The following is an 18,501-nucleotide window of genomic DNA, read 5'->3' as shown; positions in this document are numbered from 1 at the left end:
CTTACCAGAAATGTTGTGCAAAAAAACATAATCATTAATGTATATTCATACCAGGTCACATATTTTAAATCAACTGAAAGAACCCAAAGACCATTAGAGAACCAAGCCTGAGTATTTTGGAGTATACTTCACAAATCCACAAAATACACAAAAACAAACCTGGAAAACAAACTAATTGTATAAATATGTCGACCTGTAACTTGTATAGTACATATTTCTTCACCATATCCATTTTTTCCTTTAATTGTCAGAATTTCTTCTTATTATTATTAATAATATTATTCAAGATCTTCACTGTCCAGTCATTCTCAAACCCAGTATCATCTTTAACTACACCAGCAATCTTTATCTGCAACAAGTTGATCAGTTGTCTACTTTAATACAAGATTTCTAGGTAACAAACTTTCTTGTCAGCAGAAATGAAGAAATCCAAACTAACCTTCAAACAACATCCCCTGGATAGCTTCTCATAAAATAACACAAGAGCATTTGTTCTGTTTCAGGTCGTTTGTCGCTTTCTTTTCTGGTAGAGAAACACAAACGGAAGGTTGTGTATATAAGAAGAAATTCAAACTAGCAGAAATTGTTCTTTATACAGATCATTTTCAGGAAATAGCAAGATTTCTATATCTGGAAAATATCATTAATGGAACCAAGTGGGGCAAAAAACTGATTAGGTTGAATTCAGCCAACAAGATTATCTTGTTATGTCATCATTTGAAGGTAATTTGACCCTTGAGCAAATTCAGGGAAAAAAAGATTAGAACACTGCAAATGTTCCTATTTTCATGACATACATTTAATTTTTGAGAAAAACATAAAGAACTTTTTAATTGAACTTTAGGCAACTGTGATGAGCTAAATCTTTTCAAGTAAATCGTACGAAACAAATATGTAACTCTGGCTGTCTTGAAAACTTCTCAAAAAAAAAATTGTTGCAATTTCCAAGAAAAACTCAGCGATGATATCAACAACGTGCAATATGTTCAACATATTCATGTTACCTTTTTCTTGGGATGGCTGACTAACAACGACATGCATGGTTGTGATTCCACCAGGAACATCACATAATGCATTCCTGCATTCTCCTACTGTTTTGTTGTTCTCCAATATTTTTCCAGCACTAATTATCTTTATATCTTTTACTGTACGTGGAGCATTCTCCTTCTCTGTTACACCATAAAACAACTCTCCCATTCAATTACAACACATTTCTTACGAGCAAAACATAAAATACAATGCTCCATAGAGGCGTAGACTGTCTAGTTGTGTCTTACATTAAAACAACGTGTTTCTATGATACTCTCTATACCATAACATGTTCAGGATAATAATCATCATTTTTGCATCTAGATGTCATATATGCTACTCCTAAATGCAAGTTATATTCATCTGGTCGTCTCACTGACATGTACCTTCATTACATCAATCAATTTAAAGAAATTCAATGTGTAGAAGATTTTTATGAACATAACTATAAGGTCTACACTATGACACAAATATCAATAACAACAACGGATCAAAGTTGTAATTGTTGTACAACTAAAGCCAAGGCTTTTTCAATCCGAAAAGTAATTCACGTATAACATTCTTTATAATACAAATATTCATAACAAAGCATATTCATGGATTTACTTTGACAAAATATAAAATGTTCAAGAACAAATAACTGACCTTTGGGCCATTGAGAAAGGATACTTTCTTTCAAGGCTGCAACACTTGCAGCTGCCGGAAAGCTCTTTGGACCAATATCGGATCCATCTATCAAACGAAACTTAATCTCTAGTGAATCTTGTACTCCAGACATCTTCCAGTTTATTTAAAACACAAACTATCTTTAGTTTTCCAGGTACTTATTTACCCAGAAAATAAACACAAACTTAACAAACTCAATTCAATTACACGATAATCTATACAAATATGATGTTGACTTTGATCAAAAACCATCAATAAAGATCCCAGCTTTACACTTTGGAAACTTCAAATCTCTGAAATTAAGTAGCCTCCTAGCTAATTTCCAATCCCTAAATATTAAAGAAACAAAAAACTTATAAGCATAATTTCAAAATGAATCAATCAAAGCTAGTGACTATAAATGGATAAACGGATTAGGTTTTCCCTATTCGGGTTACCCGGTGAGGGGGCAGGTCTAACTGAGTCAGCCTAACACAAATTATTTCAAGAAACCCAAATTATACAAACACGAAAAGTATCTTTTCAATTAAAACTTTGAAACTAGATCACACAGATTAATCGCAAAAAACCAACAAAGAAAGTATCTTTTCACTAGAATCTTCAATTGGGTATCTTTATAAATCAATCAAGATTAAAGCTTTATATATATATATATATATATACACACACATATATGTAATGATTGAAAGATTAAGAAAAAGGCTTACTTTATTACAGAACTGATCTGTGATATTTGGTGAAGAATAAAAGAGTGTAGGATTCTTAATCCACCAAATTAATTAAAAATAATGGTGGTGGGATGCTTGCTTAATTAAACAATTGAAGTCAATCTGAAGAAAAGAAAAGAAAAGAAAAGGGGGATGCAAATTGGGAAAATTAAAAAAAAAAAGGGGGGGGGGGGGGGGGGGGGGGGGGGGTTGGGGGGGGTTTGGGAGTTATCGAAAGTCTTGGAAATGTGTGGCCAAATGTGCCGAACTTTCTTTCTCCCTTTGATTACTTCTCCGAATTCTATGCTTTAATCGACATATTAATTATCGCCTTTTTGTGACGTTTTAGGTAAAAAATGGAAACAATCTCCTTATTTTAAGTAGAGGTAAAATCTACCTACATCTTAACATTTCCTTATACTATTGGGCTCAAAATTCACGAAAGTAAACACTGAACAATTTTAAATTTTTAAGAAAATTTTCTCTATTCAGGTTAATCGAAAATTTTCTCTATTCAGGTTAATCGAAAATAAAAGGTTTTCTATAAAGTTGAACCGAGATAATTTTTATTCTTTTACCATTTTTGTACTTACCATTACCAAAACTATTCTGATACAGCAGTCAACAAAGTCGGATGTTGTCACCTCTTGCTGATCTAGAACTTTTATAAAAATATTTATAAGTTTAATAAATTATTCTCCACCGCGCATACATATACTGATATAAAAATCTAGTTAGATTATATTTAAAATTTATAATAAACTAAACCAGAATGCAAAATTCTGAATAACAAAGAGAAAAATATAACTTATATTAACATATTGATATAAATTTCTACTATGGTCTATCGACATATATATATATATCTATACTATCTATATAAACAAACTACCTCATCCCCCTTCAACTCCCTACTTTTGAATTACCTAATATACCCTCTACATTTAAATTACCTCCACACACCTTATCTCTGAAATTCCGAGATTATCCTTAATAAAAAAAATCTTACAATTGCCTAAAACCCCTATTGTTATAAAATCCCCATTAACTCTAAAATTATTGCTGAAGGTATTGCTACGGATAAAAAAAATTATAACTCACGAAATTACGAACCAATTATGTCCTTTGTATATTCGTATTAAATTTTAATCTTTGACTATTTATTTTTTTAATTGTCTTGGTCACCTCCCCTACAATTGTAAGTGGTTATTTTTCATTGTTATTGTCTGCACTTCATTATATTTTGCACCTAATCCGCGACTTATTTTTAGAATGATATATACGGTTAGATCCTGCATTGACGCATCTCATGAAAGTAAACCGAACGCTATAAACCGTTACGGTGTCTAAAGCATTATAGACCGTCGCCGCTGCAACGCGCGGGCACCACTCTAGTATGTATATATATATATATATATATGTGGGGCTCTTACTTGAGAAAGTTATCAAAACTTTTGTTCGGAAACTGTCATATTTTGAGATGATATGATATAGTCTTTGAATAAATAAAAATGTAAATTAGGAAAGTTGATAAACAAATGTAATGTGACAGCTATTGACACTATGTTTAAGACTTTAAGTTATTGGAAACATCATAGTTATAGCTGGAACTTTAATTAGTAAATGAAAATTATAGGTAGAAAGCTTCAACATGACAACGCCCAAGTAATCATTTAAGTTGACATTTTCTTTAAAACACACAGAAACTATAATGTGCTGGTAGACATTTAAAAGATAATGAGAATACACCGAAATAAAACGGTAGTCGGTACATAATTGCAGTCTTATAACACATCTTCAGGCTTCAGCTCACATAGATGATAGATCATGAGAATTTTGTTTTCTATAGCCGTGATGTATATCTAACAATTTGGTCGATTTATAGATCGCATGACACGTGTAGCACTGTAGCTGGAATTTTGGGTAGACCGATGTGCACATTTTTGAGTGCACTGCCACATCGATGCTCTGCTTCTATGTCCATGTGCATGACTGTGACATATTCATGTGAGTGCGTGTGTTTGTTTACTGCTTTAGAAAACACCTGCAGTATATTTATTATTTATTTTCCATATTTTGCATTTGTGTGTGAGGGAGAGTTATACTCTATTAAAATAATAACTGAAAACGAGGACAGATCCATGTTATAGTATGAAATCTTGGATCTGGGAATAAAAAAATTAGACTAATACATCACAACAAGGGTAGAAACAAGAATAACTGAATTTTCAAGAATTTACTGCACATTATAATGTTTCTCATGAATACAAATACTTGGCAAATGTTATCAAAGAATAAAATTCTTGTAGCAAAAAATACCACCCATCTGTTGCCCAAACTCGGACATACTTGTGTAAAACCTTATAAAGGAAAACAAAATGGGTAGAGCTTTAATGACTGATCAAGTCCAAAATCTGAATGAATCATATAGTTCTTAAGCTAATTAGCCTAAACATGAGCCTTTAGAGTTTAGAGGGTCTCTTTCTTCTCTGGTGCATTTAGGCTCGTACAAGCGACAGGTGGCATTCTTCATCCTGCCCATGATTTCTATTGGCTAAACTATACGGATCCCCTTATGGGGTAAGCTGAAAATCATCTAAAGAAAGTATTGTGTTACATACCAAAAGAATGACTTGTTACACAGGTGCCAGTGACGCATTAATCAGAAGATGAGCCATTCGAAGAGTTGTATTTCCATTTTGGCTGATTTCTTGCTTCTATATTGATGATTTGTATCGACAAAATACTTCCCTTCATATCCAGGTCCCATCCGTTCGTATATGCACTTGTACATTGAGAAATCACTACTCCAGGATGTGACAATTCTTGACAAATTCATTGGAGTAGTTTACGTATTTCGACCAAAAAGGTCTTAGATGCTCATAACCAATCTGTAACCATGGTTTTGACTGGCCATTGTAATGTATTACAGCAGCCTTCTTTACACTCTCGATATTTGTATTCTTCTGGTACCCTAACCCCAGCATGTGCCATGAAGGTTCAATAGGTTGAACATGGCCCCTAAATGCAATCAAGGCTGGTGGTAAAGTTCCAAGCTTCCATAATGTCAAATTTGACCTCAAGTTCTGCAAAATAAAATCCCAAATTCACATTATTATAATAAAAGGAAAGAAACATGAATGTACTGATTTGTGTGCTTACTTACCTCTTTAAGCCATGCATGATATGAATCTCTTATGTTGGTCTTTCTCCATGCATTTAAGTCAAAGATGTTCATCCCATAAGCCCAAGCACACTCCTCCGGGTTTAAACTTTTTACCACCAGTGGGTGAGAAAAGTTAAAATAGTTTCTAAATCGTTTTGACATCACCCATGAATCTTCACCTTTACACGTCTCTACTGCTCCATTGACCTTTCCATTGAGGTCAATTTCCCAAAGTGGAGATAAATCACGTTGAATTACAATATCATCATCTAAGAAAACAACCTTTTCAAGGTTCGGAAAAAGCTGCACAAAAGAAGCATCATGTGAGCAAGTGAAATAACCAAAGGGGACAATTGCAGCCGACTTATTGTTGGGTTACCTCTGGGAGATATATACGAAGATGATTGAGCAAAGATATGTACTTAGGACTTCTAGCTTGCAATTTGGAGGCAAAGGTTCTTGGATTAGTATCACTAAGATTAGCCCCTGATATATGATTTCCATGGTAGTAGTCCCGAATACCAATATGATTTTCCACAGCTTCGAGAACAGGAACATTGTCTCGGGTCAACCAGTCAAACTGATGAACACCTTTTACTTCAACAATGGCAGGGGAGATGGGATTTAAAGCAAACCAAGAGTGCATGCCAGCATAAGTTTTTTTATCAGTTATCACATGGAAGACGATCTTTTCAGGAGATAGAGATGATTGGACGGCAGAAGTAACTACAACCGAAGCTGCCAAGATATTGTCAGTCGGCAGAATAAAATGATAATATGAGTTGTCCGAGAGGAGGGGGAGTAATTCTGGTGATGGCAACTGCCTTCGTGCATGAGCATTAGACGAGTACTCATCAGTTAATCTCAAAGAGAGACAATGGATCCCTTTTGGAACTGAACTTGCTGCAAAGTGTTTGTTCATTAGTTCTTGGAACTTAGATTCTCTTATCTCCTTCTCAGATCTCTCCATCTGTCATATTCGGTAACAATTAACTTAGAGTTATGAAATACGAAAGCACTTTAGATTCATAACAAAGGTTAACATGTGTACAGCACAAATATAATGAGGTGACATACCATTCCTTTCAATATAATAGCAAAATCTTTGGCACTGTATGCGTTGCTTTTCATCTCAGAGACAAGATGTGTAAAGTTTTCAGGGATCTTTAGGTCAGCTGGAACTTCTTCAGTGTTCACTTCATTAAGGACATCATAGAAGTCTTTAACAAGCCTCTGTCACACCAAAGAGAAATTAGGTCTCTGGATGCAATGTTTAAGTTTCTTGACAAGTTGACATAAATGGAAAAAGTAAAAGTAAAACAAAAAGTTTTGAAATAAAAAAGTTATGTCGTAGTATACTTACCCCTGATTCATCTCCTCTTCCAAGTAGCTTCGGACCCAAACGCCTGCCTAAACAATCTGCAGCATGATAGTATCAGTTAATAAAAGCTGTTCACCAAATGCAATAATTTTGTCGAAAGTCACCACATGCAATATAAACAAGCAATAAATTACAAAACAATTAACATTCAAAAAAGATACTATCGAGACCAAGCAACCCAGCAAAGAAACTATATAGATCAGTAAACAGTTCAATTTGGTTGCTAAAATAATCAAGAATACAACTTCTATGATGTAGTGATGTTACTATATCTGGTAATTATTACAAATTACTAATAATGCCAAGCAAATTAACATATTGAGATTCTATCAGTTCAACTGGAAATATCAGGAAGCAAATCCAATCGCTTGCTAACAAAAGATGTGACTAAAAGAAGCTTGTTTCAATCACTATACATTACTAAGAATGACATAAGACATGAGTATATATGAAAAAAATAGAAAGATCAGGACACAAACCAGATTGCTTTGCTTAACTAAGCAATATGTAACTGAAGGAAGCTAGTGTCATACGTAGCACACACTACAAATTACTAATAGTGTCATAAGATATGAGATTCTATATATTCTATAAGAAATATCAGATAAAAGCAGATTGTTTGCTTCTAAGCAAAATGTAACTACAAGAAGCTAGTGGATGCCTTACAATCACTACAAAATTACTAATAATGACATAAGAATTGATATTCTCTACAACCAACAAGAAAGATCAAGAAAAGAAAGAAAAAAAAAAGAAATCAGATTGCTTGCCAAACTTAGCAAGATGTAACTAAAAGAAGCTAGTGTGGTGGTGGACTTGGATCACTTAATCTGCCAAAGGCCGGACACCATGATTACCAAAAACAATAAAAAAGGAAGCTACTGGCATGCCTAGCAATCACTTAACATTACTAACAGTGACACAACAATCAACTCGCATTGACATTCTATGATTTCAATCTAATCAAGAAACAAAACTTAAAGGACCCGAAATACGAAATAACCATCTCCCAAGTCAACTTCTACCTCAAAAACATCAAAAGCATCCAACTTTTTAGCAATGCCGAAAAACCAAATCAAGATCTAGTAACACCAAGCAATGTTCGATATCGCCAAGCTCAAAACCTATCCTAGTTTTCACATCCCAATACCATATCATCAAGATCTAGTAATACATATATACATCTATCTATACATACATATATACATATACAGTAAAGATAAAAGTAATTGAATGAAAGAAAGAAAGGAGGAGGAACATACCGAAAGAAGAGCATTTGTTGAGACCTTCAAGGCTAACAAGAGCAGTAAAAATGAAAACAAAAGGCAACAAGAAGGCAAGTATTAATATAGTATGAAACAATGTTTTATAGGAAACATGTCGAGCTGCGATTTTAATCTTCATTAAATCAATAAAACCATTACTACTGCTTCTTGTTATTGTCACACTTCTCATACTCCCTGACACATGTACCTGCATTCTTATTATTATTATTCTCCTATATATTTTTTTCTTCTTATTTATTATTATTATTATTATTTTAATTGATACTATTATTAATCTCCCCGTTAATTTCTCAAATTGGAAACCCTAATTTCGTCCTCATTATCACCGACGTCGGCAATCGATCCACCCGCCCATTGTTTAATCAGATCCGCCACCATGAATTTATTCCGATTCTCAATCAAAAATTAGGGTTTATAATATCGGACAGAATACATATAATATTTTTCATTAGATATATATGTGTATACACAATTGATTAATTATAACGGAAATATTATGATTCGTATCCTTGTTTTGATTTGTGATTTTCTTTCTAAAATGAGAGAGAGACAGAGAGAGAGAGAGTCAAGAGAGGGAATAATTTTTTTATTTTTTCTTATTTTTATTTATTTATTTATAGTTGCTGGTAATATAAATTAAATATTATATACATGGAAATATAAACTTCTTATTGGTCAAACCGTCCAATCCAATGTTTTTATTTCTATTTATTAATAATTTTGGCATAATTCTTTTATCTATATTATATTATAAAAAAAATAGTCATTTTTATTTTTGGTAATGTTGAAAATATGTAATATTTTTATTTGGCACCCCTTAAAAATATTTTCACACACACTACCTCCTTAACATTAAAGATTAAATTACACAATCAATCCTTTATGTTTTAAAATATGTTCATTAACTTTTTACATCAATTATATACACAACTTAACGTCGCTCCATCATCAACCGTTGCCCAACCATCACACCATTACTGTCATGACTACCGCCGCATCGCGCGAATACCGTGCTAGTTATAAATAAATATAATATAAAATTTAAATAATAAAATGATGATGACTACAATTAGAGAAAATTAAGATTGTGTTTGTAATGGTAACTATAACGTATAATAATCTTTACTAAAATAAATTGGATTGATTCACATCAACTTTATAGGTAAAGTTATAGGGTTTTAACCATTAAATTAAAATCAATTGTTAAGATTAAAAAGTCATCTTTAAATTTTAACATTTGATTTTAATCAAATAATCATGATTATTCTAACTTTACTTATAAAGTTACTTAAACTTTAGAGAATATCTATCCAAACAAATTATCATTTCATTTTGGAAAGTGATATTCGTACCACAAACTTTTATAGATGTATCACAATGTACAAGTTGTATATCTGACTGTATAAGTTAACACAGCACAATTATGGTACATCTAAAAAAAAAAAAGGGTACGAATATCACTTCCCTTTCACGGTGTGTAGGATTGAGTTTAAATAGTATTATTTGATTATTGAGTTTGTAGAAAGCAATTAATAAAAAAAAAAGTTATTTGACAAAAAATTTATTATATGCGTTTTCACAAAGACAAAATGCAGCTTTTAAGCGCAAATTTATTTTACATCATCAATCCCAAACACCCTTAAGCATTTTCTTAAATATTCATAGAATATACATAATCACTTCTAACATATCAAACACAATCACATCTCTCTTTCTCACACATATACACACATTAATACCACCACCGTCATCAGCTACCAATCGTCGCCGCCCCCACCGTCACTGCTTTAAAAAAACGGCGGTTACCAATGCACGCCAACACGACTCATCCTCGCCACCATACCGCCGCATTACATAAATACCCTTCTAGTTTACTTAATTTGTATGAAATGCATTATATGTTTGGGTGGGTAGATGTTTACTTTAATTTGTTTGTTGAAATAGGTTGTAAAAATTAGAAAACATTGTTTTCTATTTTCTCATTAGATGTTTACATTGTTTTCTATTTTCTCATTTCTCATTGAAAAGTGAAAAACATTGTTAAACCTAAGAAATAAAACCTTTCCTATCTTAATTTTTTAATATTTATTTTAGTGAAAAACATTAAGGGTATTATATATATTTTAAGTGGAGATGTTTAAATTAATAAGTAAAAGAGAGAAAATAAACTAATACAAGGGTAGAATGGTCTTTTCACATGGAAACATTTTTATGAGAGGGAGTGTTAAAAAATATTAGGAGAAAAAGTGTGATAATTTTTATAAAGTAGTATAAAAGACATTTTAATATATAGTTTATGTGTGTGAGAGATATTAAAAGATACATGGATAAACTATGAGTTTTTCTTCCTGCATGATGTTACTTAGTCTTACGCAATCTAATCAGAATATTTACGTGACTATTTTCGACCGTTTATGATAACCTTAATTAAGATACTAGCGAATTTACTCGGGTTCAATCCGGATATTTTAATTAAAATTATAAAAATATAAAATATGCATGTAATTATTAATATATTATAAATTTATATAAAGATAATGAATTGAATAATATAATAATTATAAAAAAAATTTCTTTGTTTGTAATAAAAGATTAGAAACTTTAAATAAGTATTTATTGAGCTATTTTTAATTAAAAATATAATAAATTATTTATGACATCATAATTAAAATAAAGACCCTTTAAAAAAAATGTAGACTTGCCACATCATAATTTTTCTAAAAATACTTTTGAAAGACAATTGTCTTTTATTTAGTACAGAGATTTATCTAAAAATTCGAACATACAATATCTTGAGAGGATAAAAAAAATTTTGTATGCCACTTTGATCGTGTCTATATAGGATTATATGGTCATTCTTTTTTAATTTAAAGTATATGTTTTCAAATCATATATTAATTTTTTAGACGGTAATTGGGTTCAACTGCATTCTTTATATACCTAATTTTAATTTTAGAGAAAACCATAAATTTCAGACAATAAATTTTTGATATTAAAAAAATTCGATTATTTTATACACGCTATTAGGGTACGGGGAGTGCTTCACCACCCGTCACTGCCCCTCCCAGGTTTTTCACTTCCGTCCATTCTCTAAATGCACGGATTGCTTCACCGCCCCTCCTCACCCTTTTTTATTTAATTTATTTTCTATTTATTTTTAATCAATTAATAATTAAAACTTTTATTTAATAAATTAAAACATATACAATATTAAAACTAATACAATAAAAGAAAAAAAAATAAAAAAAAAAATAAAACAAAAGAAAAGAAAATTAATAGTACAAAACAAAAGAAAATACTTTTGGCTAAATTTAATAAATAGTGTAAAACTTCAGGGAATAAAATGTAAATATATATATAAAAACCTTATCAATTTGGAATATTTGGCTGCTCTATTGACCTCGTCTTTCTCAGTGTGTATTGTATATATATATATATATTATCAATTTGGAATATTTGGCTGCTCTATTGACCTCGTCTTCCTCAGTGTGTACTGCAACTTTATATATATATATCGATGGAAATGGGAGGCTGTTAAAAAAATAAAAAACAAAAAGAAGAAGAAAAACATAGCCAACATTCAGATATAACGTTCACAAAGTCGAGACCAACCCGGGGACGGCTCTCCCCATTTTGCTCACCACCCAACCGGTACCGGTTCTACAGGGCGGTGTTCCCTTAGGTACCGGACTGGTACCGATTTAAATTTAACGTATATGCTTTCAAATCATATATTATTTTTTTAACGGTAATTGGGTTCAACTGCACTCTTTGTATGCCTAATTTTAATTTTAGAGAAAACCATAAATTTCAGACGCTAAGTTTTTGATATTAAAAAAAATACGATTATTTTATACACGCTTTATATTATATGTGTTACGAAAGGAGATGTGTCCTTCAATAATTGCCATATTCTTATTTCACATATCATGAATACTCGAAAGTGGACGCTTTAACTACGACAATACTGTATTACACTTACTTTTTCTTCTATATATTTGACATAAGTAATTAAATCATGTAACTAAGAAAACAATAACTAAAGACTTTAGATTAAAATATATATTTCTGTCGGCGTTGTTGACATAAAACTATAAAGAGTAAAGACGTGATGATTGAGTAGTGTCTAATTACACATTGGACTATTAAAGCGATATAGGTGTATTTAATCAATATCAAAGTGATTTATACAGTAGATGTTTGTGTTTAGTTTTGTTGTAAATAAACTATTTGTACAAAGGTTGCTTTTAGTCTTATTTATATTTTATCAATAAAACATTTACCCTTTTATCTATAAAACAATTATAACTCTGGTATTAAATTGAAGGTTAATAAAATCGACAGTAGTTACAACTGGACAACATATGTCCTTGTCAATCTAGCATCCGCCCATAAACACATTTCTATTCTGCAGTAATAGTAAATTAAAAAAGTATATGGTCAACGTTAGTCAATATGACAATTAAAAGTTTTTTACGGTCAAAGTTAGTCAACATAAATATACTCAAACGTTCATTTTTATTTTTTTCCCTTGCTTTCATTATTTAAAGGAACTTTTTTTTTTCAACTTTTCCTCCTTCAAATCCACACACCACGCCGTGTTGTGAAATTATTTTTTGTGACAAGCGGGGATCGAATTTGAGACCTTTAGGTTACTAAATATTTTTCTTACAATTAAGCTAACTTTTTGTTGGTTAACTTCTACTTAGGTTATAGCTAAAAGGGGTGTTCTTACATAATGGGGTCATCAAATATAGTTTTTGAAGTGCAAGGGGAAAGAACATCTAGGGCCATAGGGTGGTGCCATGGTGGTTCCCTGGCGGTGACTATTGCAACTGGTGTGGCGAGGATGATCGTGGTGTTGATGGGAAGTCAATTCGATGTACGGTTATTTCAAATCATGCTAGTATATTATTTTATTATTGTTGTTAAATGTTATATCAAAGAGAGGGTCCTTATTAGCATGTGAGACTTTGGGGAACACTTGTTTCCGATGGGAAGTAAATTGGTCCCATTGTTGTCACAACCATGGAAAGAAAATGATAGTCCACTATTTGTTCCAATCAATCATATATTTGCAAATCTTAATCTTAATAATAATCTACTTAAAAAATACTAAAACAGGATTGTAATTTATAGTTTTCCTTGATCAACATGTGACACGATATGTGTAACTCCTTGATCAACATGTGACACGATATGTGTAACTTTTAATTAAAAAATTTTAAAATTTCTAATTTATAGTTTTCTTTTAAACGGTTTCTAATTTATAGTTACCATATGTTTATCAAATTCATATTCTTATTATTAATTACTATCTCTTATATAAATAAAATAAGATTTTTATAACATCATTATATTTTAAATAATGCTTACTTGTCACTATTACACTTATTTATATCAACTTTATCTTTTTTACCTTTTTGATTTATGACATCATCATATTTAAAGTTTAAAATACTTTCTATTTGATTTATGATTTATGTCTTTTTTTTTAACATAAGCCAAATTAATATAAATTAAAATGTAATTATCTAATTTATTTTTTTATATTTTTTTTATTTAATTTACTTATGATACTAAACTTTCCTTCTTTAAATTTATTTCATTTTTGTTATTTATGATATCCTTTTCTATTAAAAAAAAAAAATTGGTTCTAATTTTCTTTTGAAAACTCTAACAGTTTATACATGGTCTTTTAAATTTTCATCATTTAAATAATTTAATCATGATAGATTTTTAAAGTATTCACATATTATGCGGGTTAATAAGCTAATTATATCTAAACTCCTTTATAAAAATTATTTCATCTTCTAAAAATTTTTCACTGTCACGATTAAATCAACCTACACCACTTGACACCGCCACCAACACCAATAATACTATCACCGACACCACTAGACCGCCTTTTCCACCACTGTCGCCGCATTGCTTAGGTACCATACTCATATATTCAAAATATAATGTGTACTATTTCAAGATTATGAGTATGGTTGAACTATCTCATAGTTCTTAGATATCGAGGTAACTTAATATCACAAAACTTTTATTAATAAGCCCGAGTTGAACCCGGGTTATTAGCTAGTTATTATTATTATTACTATTAGTTTCCTAATTGTACAACACCAATCCAAGTAAAATACTTATCTATACTAATTAACATATTATTCTTTCAATATGTCTACTAATACACTCATCGCAACTACCTTCCATAAATTTAAAATACATAACATAATTGCCTTCGCTTTTCTCTTACGATATGTGAAACTATAGCTTTTTAATTAGTAATCATTATAACAAAAATAATACATAGTATATAGCAAATATGATATAAATCAATATAAAATCCTTTATGTTTTGTGTTGTTCGTAAAAATAATACATACTATATACCAATAAGAATATTTATTTTATAATATTTTTAGTTAATCCGTACATCGTACGGGTATTAAGATTAGTAATAATATAATAATAATAATAATAATCATAATAATAATATATACTATAAGACGGTTGAACGAATAACTTATTAACAAATCAAATCGTTCAATTTTATCAAATTGACTTTTGCTTATGTCATCATTTAATTTAACTCTAAGTTATAAACTTTAATCATCATTATCCAAATGTGTTATTATATTAGTATTTATATTAATTTGTAAAAAAAAGTCTCATTTTACAATTTCATGTTTTTCATCAATAATTTACACTTTTTAGCCCTGTATTTTTTAAAGTTACGGTTGTCACACAAATCAAGATTCCTAATTATTATTAAATATATGAAAACAATCCTAATTGTTATGTAATTATCATAGGACAGGTGATTGAATATAAACCTATTCATGTTAAGGGTCTGCAACTCTGCATCATGATCAAATACATATACAATGTTAAATACGGGATCACAAGTATGTTTATATTTTAATTCTTAATTATCTTTCATAATAATATCACATTATGAGTACAACTGGTTTCAAAAATTTATATAATAGAGAAATTATTGTAGCATACCTAATATTGATAATATCGTAAACCCCGTGTCCAGTGTTAGACACGGGTCTAAAATCTAGTATATAACAAAAGTGAGCATTTTAAGTTTTTATAAAAGTGCAATCATCTTAAAGAGATAAATATTAATGATTAAATTACACTATCAATCTTTGATGTTTTAAAATATATTCATTATCCCTTTAAAACAATTACTTTTACATTAACTATCTACACTACACCACGCAACGCCGCATCCACCACTAACAGTCGTCCACACCATCACATCGTCACTGTCATGATTACCTCTGTATTGCGCGGATAACATGCTAATATGGAGAGAAAAAAAAAATTTAAACGTCAAAGGATATAGTCATAATAATATCTAAATATCATATGCACAATTTATTGCTCATAGTGATGTGAAAGTATCAGTACCTTTCACTTATATTTATTTACTCTATGTATAACGAGTTAAATAGAGTACGAGTAGTAACTATTCAAATTAGCAATTAATGATATGATGTCGGTACATATATAAAGAATTCAAATGTCGGTAAATAAATCCTGTTTTGTCGAAGAAATATTTGAAGATAGATAACCCAGTAGGTGTAGTAGGCAAAATATGTTTCTTGACTAATTGCCTCATAGGTCAGAGGTGGTCAATAATGACCATAGAAATATTTGTACATTATGGTGCACACTGCACAACAAGGGTACAATAGTTTATAATATCAATTTAAAGTTTAACTTTTCAAAATTACAAATTTGTACTTTTTTTTAATAAAATCGTCGTTGTAAAGATGAGTTGTTTATTTTAATTAGGTTGCAAACTCTTTGAAATATGGGAAAGGATTCCCTTAAATTATCCAACTTAACTAGTAAAATCAAGTAAATTTTGATTTTTGAATTAAAATCAAAAGTTAAAATTAAAAGGTAAAATCAAAGGTTAAAATTAAAAGATCATCTTTTAATTTAACATTTGATTTTAATTCAGGGGTCAAGATTTTTTAAAAATGACTTAATAACTTGAGGGAATTTCTTTCTTTGAAATATTATGTTGTCTTAATAACATTTTTAAAATGAGACGTATTTTTTTATCATCTTGTCCTAGACATTCTAGTACTAATGACCGGTCCTGTATGGCTATATGTAATCCCATGTTTATGTACTGATACATAGTGTAACCTTAAACTATTACCAGCTAGTATCTTGTAGAAACTTTATATATATATATATATAGGGGATGAGAATATAAGGCTGTCGAGTATCTAAGCTTAGGTGTGGAACACTCACATATTGTTTTTTTAATCCATAAAAATAATGAGGCCTATGCATTTATTCATTAAACAAAAAATAATAAAATATTAGTATGTGAGGGGTTCCACACCTAAGCTTAGGTGCCGAACAACCTTATATTCCCTTTTCCCGTATATATATATATAGGGGAAAGATAATCTGTGACCAACTAAAAAAAGTCCAAAAAAGGACAATTGATTTTCGTAACTTACACACCACCACCATCATCTACTACGATATACAAGACTTTTTTGTAAAAACACTAAGACTTTCCGGCGACAGACCCACCAGAAAATCATATGTAAGTTACAGTGTAAGTTAACTTAGACGTCCACAATTTATCGTTATGAAAAAGGTATGATAGGGTGAAATATACTTTTTGATTTTGAACAGGCTAAGCTAAAAAGGAGGTGTCTATACAACGGATGTTCAATTCTCATCCATGTAAGGCTAAAAAACGGCATGAACCATAATCAAGTAGTTGAAACTTATTGCCGTTCCAAAATAAAAAAAAATAGTTGAAACTTATTCATTTTCATATCAACAAAGCATAAATAATGGATTACTAAATATACTAACATGTTTCACATTTATGTAATTATAATACTTGGTGGTGTCGATATGTGAATTAGTGGATTGCTAAGATTCTTTGACACTAATGATGCCATTTCTGCATCTAAAAAAAGGACATATTATTTTCGACACATATGGGTCGGGGGAATATAATGTAGGACAAATTAAGATGATCCAGGAACACACAGTTCATGTTTGTATAAAGCAATTTAAGGGGCACATGGTTCGAACAGCTAGTGGATTCCAAACTTGTATGCTTTATTATAAAGCTTTAAGGATCTTAAACATATGTCAAAGCAACAAAATATTGGTCCATTTCGAAGGTCCTACCTTTTTTGTTACATTGCTATTATCGTATACTTGTCTTATTATTGTTATTCTTGTTCCTTTATTACACGGCATGTATATATGTTATAACTTTAATTTGCTAACAGTTGTTAAGTTACGGTTTGAAAGATGGCTGCAATTCCCATTAATGGAATTGCAGGATTTGCTATACAAAAAGAGAAGCGAAGCAGCTTGTTGTTGTTTGTCTTTTATTTTTATGTAAATTACTATGCCTATCAATGAAAAAATAAAACAGTTTTTTTTTCATTTTTGTTATTAATGGGCATTTAACCTATACGTTAGGAAGCTCAAAGAACCTTGTTAGAAAGCTCCACCCTTTAAGGGTCGAAAAGTATATATGTAGTATAACGGAGGAGTGTATACGAATTACAACACAATATTTCAAAAGGATTGGAAACTAGTCAAGTTTAGATGACTCATTTAAATAAATAAAAAGTTACAAATTTATGATATGAGGAAATAAACTTTAAATTGAAATTACAACATACGAAACACCAAAAATGATGTTTATGTGCATTTTTGTTGGAGAATATGGAAGGTGAGGAATGAAAAATTCTTTAATAGGGTTTCGGTATCGGCGCATCATTTGGTCAATCATTGGGTTTCTCATAGGTTAAGAATCGGGCCTCAAGATTGAAATTGAAGTGCGAGAATGGACAAAATTTCTGTTTTATGTGAAAATTTACTGTACTCTATGAGTCTATCCTCTGTAATATTTGTTGTTCATGAATGAGATTCACTTTTGAATAAAGAATCTTTTAATTTGTTTCAAATTAACTTGTGACCCATTATTTTTTTTTTAATTACTGTAAATTAAAATAACGCGAAAATGAACATTGATTGCTCCTTACAGAAAATTTGACCTTTGTTTTTTCGTTTGGATAATCATTGTCAATGTCGACTAAAACAACTTAGCTACAATTTCATCATTGGTCAAATTCAACAACGTTCCATCAATGACTCAGTGTTTAATTATTTGATTATACTTACCATCAATATATGTAAAGTATATCATAATTATTTGTATTATAATGTTTATCAAATTCAAAATAATCTTATC

The 18,501-nt window shown here is 30.4% G+C and overlaps 2 protein-coding genes across 3 annotated transcripts; both read right to left on the bottom strand.

The window, feature by feature from the left end:
• Positions 1-13: 13 nt before the first annotated feature.
• LOC122604046 (membrane-anchored ubiquitin-fold protein 2-like) lies at positions 14-2,591 on the bottom strand. The gene is made up of 5 exons (XM_043776940.1): positions 2,403-2,591; positions 1,675-2,024; positions 1,005-1,169; positions 440-523; positions 14-349 (listed from the first exon to the last, which is right to left on the bottom strand). Exons 2-4 carry the CDS (start codon positions 1,805-1,807, stop codon positions 468-470), a joined length of 354 nt encoding a protein of 117 aa, XP_043632875.1. The 5' UTR covers positions 1,808-2,024; positions 2,403-2,591; the 3' UTR covers positions 14-349; positions 440-467.
• A 1,563-nt stretch (positions 2,592-4,154) lies between these two features.
• LOC122605853 (probable galacturonosyltransferase 13) lies at positions 4,155-8,801 on the bottom strand. Of its 2 annotated transcripts, XR_006324736.1 has the most exons (7): positions 8,212-8,801; positions 6,932-6,987; positions 6,646-6,801; positions 5,948-6,538; positions 5,569-5,871; positions 5,024-5,488; positions 4,155-4,446 (listed from the first exon to the last, which is right to left on the bottom strand). XR_006324736.1 is itself a non-coding variant. In XM_043778811.1 (6 exons), the coding sequence occupies exons 1-6, from the start codon at positions 8,426-8,428 to the stop codon at positions 5,207-5,209; spliced, it is 1,605 nt and encodes a 534-aa protein (XP_043634746.1). In that variant the 5' UTR covers positions 8,429-8,801; the 3' UTR covers positions 4,608-5,206. The 2 variants fall into 2 exon arrangements, 1 of the variants encoding a protein (XP_043634746.1); XM_043778811.1 differs by lacking the exon at positions 4,155-4,446 and having other exon boundaries at positions 4,608-5,488.
• Positions 8,802-18,501: the final 9,700 nt, after the last annotated feature.

Source organism: Erigeron canadensis, chromosome 6 (genome assembly GCF_010389155.1).
Source record: "Erigeron canadensis isolate Cc75 chromosome 6, C_canadensis_v1, whole genome shotgun sequence".
Classification (NCBI taxonomy): Eukaryota; Viridiplantae; Streptophyta; class Magnoliopsida; order Asterales; family Asteraceae; genus Erigeron; species Erigeron canadensis.
Note: the sequence above shows the minus strand (reverse complement) of the source record. Positions and strands in the feature narration are given on the sequence as shown.

What these genes read in the sequence shown, in the direction of transcription:
- LOC122604046 (XM_043776940.1), bottom strand. Translation starts at nt 1,807, where the DNA reads ATGTCTGGAGTACAAGATTCACTAGAGATTAAGTTTCGTTTGATAGAT. An exon ending in CCTTTCTCAATGGCCCAAAG is followed by an intron (nt 1,170 to 1,674) that starts GTCAGTTATTTG and finishes ATGGTGTAACAG; the next exon opens with AGAAGGAGAATGCTCCACGT. An exon ending in TCAGCCATCCCAAGAAAAAG is followed by an intron (nt 524 to 1,004) that starts GTAACATGAATA and finishes TTTCTCTACCAG; the next exon opens with AAAAGAAAGCGACAAACGAC.
- LOC122605853 (XM_043778811.1), bottom strand. Translation starts at nt 8,428, where the DNA reads ATGCAGGTACATGTGTCAGGGAGTATGAGAAGTGTGACAATAACAAGA. An exon ending in GAAGAGGAGATGAATCAGGG is followed by an intron (nt 6,802 to 6,931) that starts GTAAGTATACTA and finishes TTGGTGTGACAG; the next exon opens with AGGCTTGTTAAAGACTTCTA. An exon ending in CTATTATATTGAAAGGAATG is followed by an intron (nt 6,539 to 6,645) that starts GTATGTCACCTC and finishes CGAATATGACAG; the next exon opens with ATGGAGAGATCTGAGAAGGA.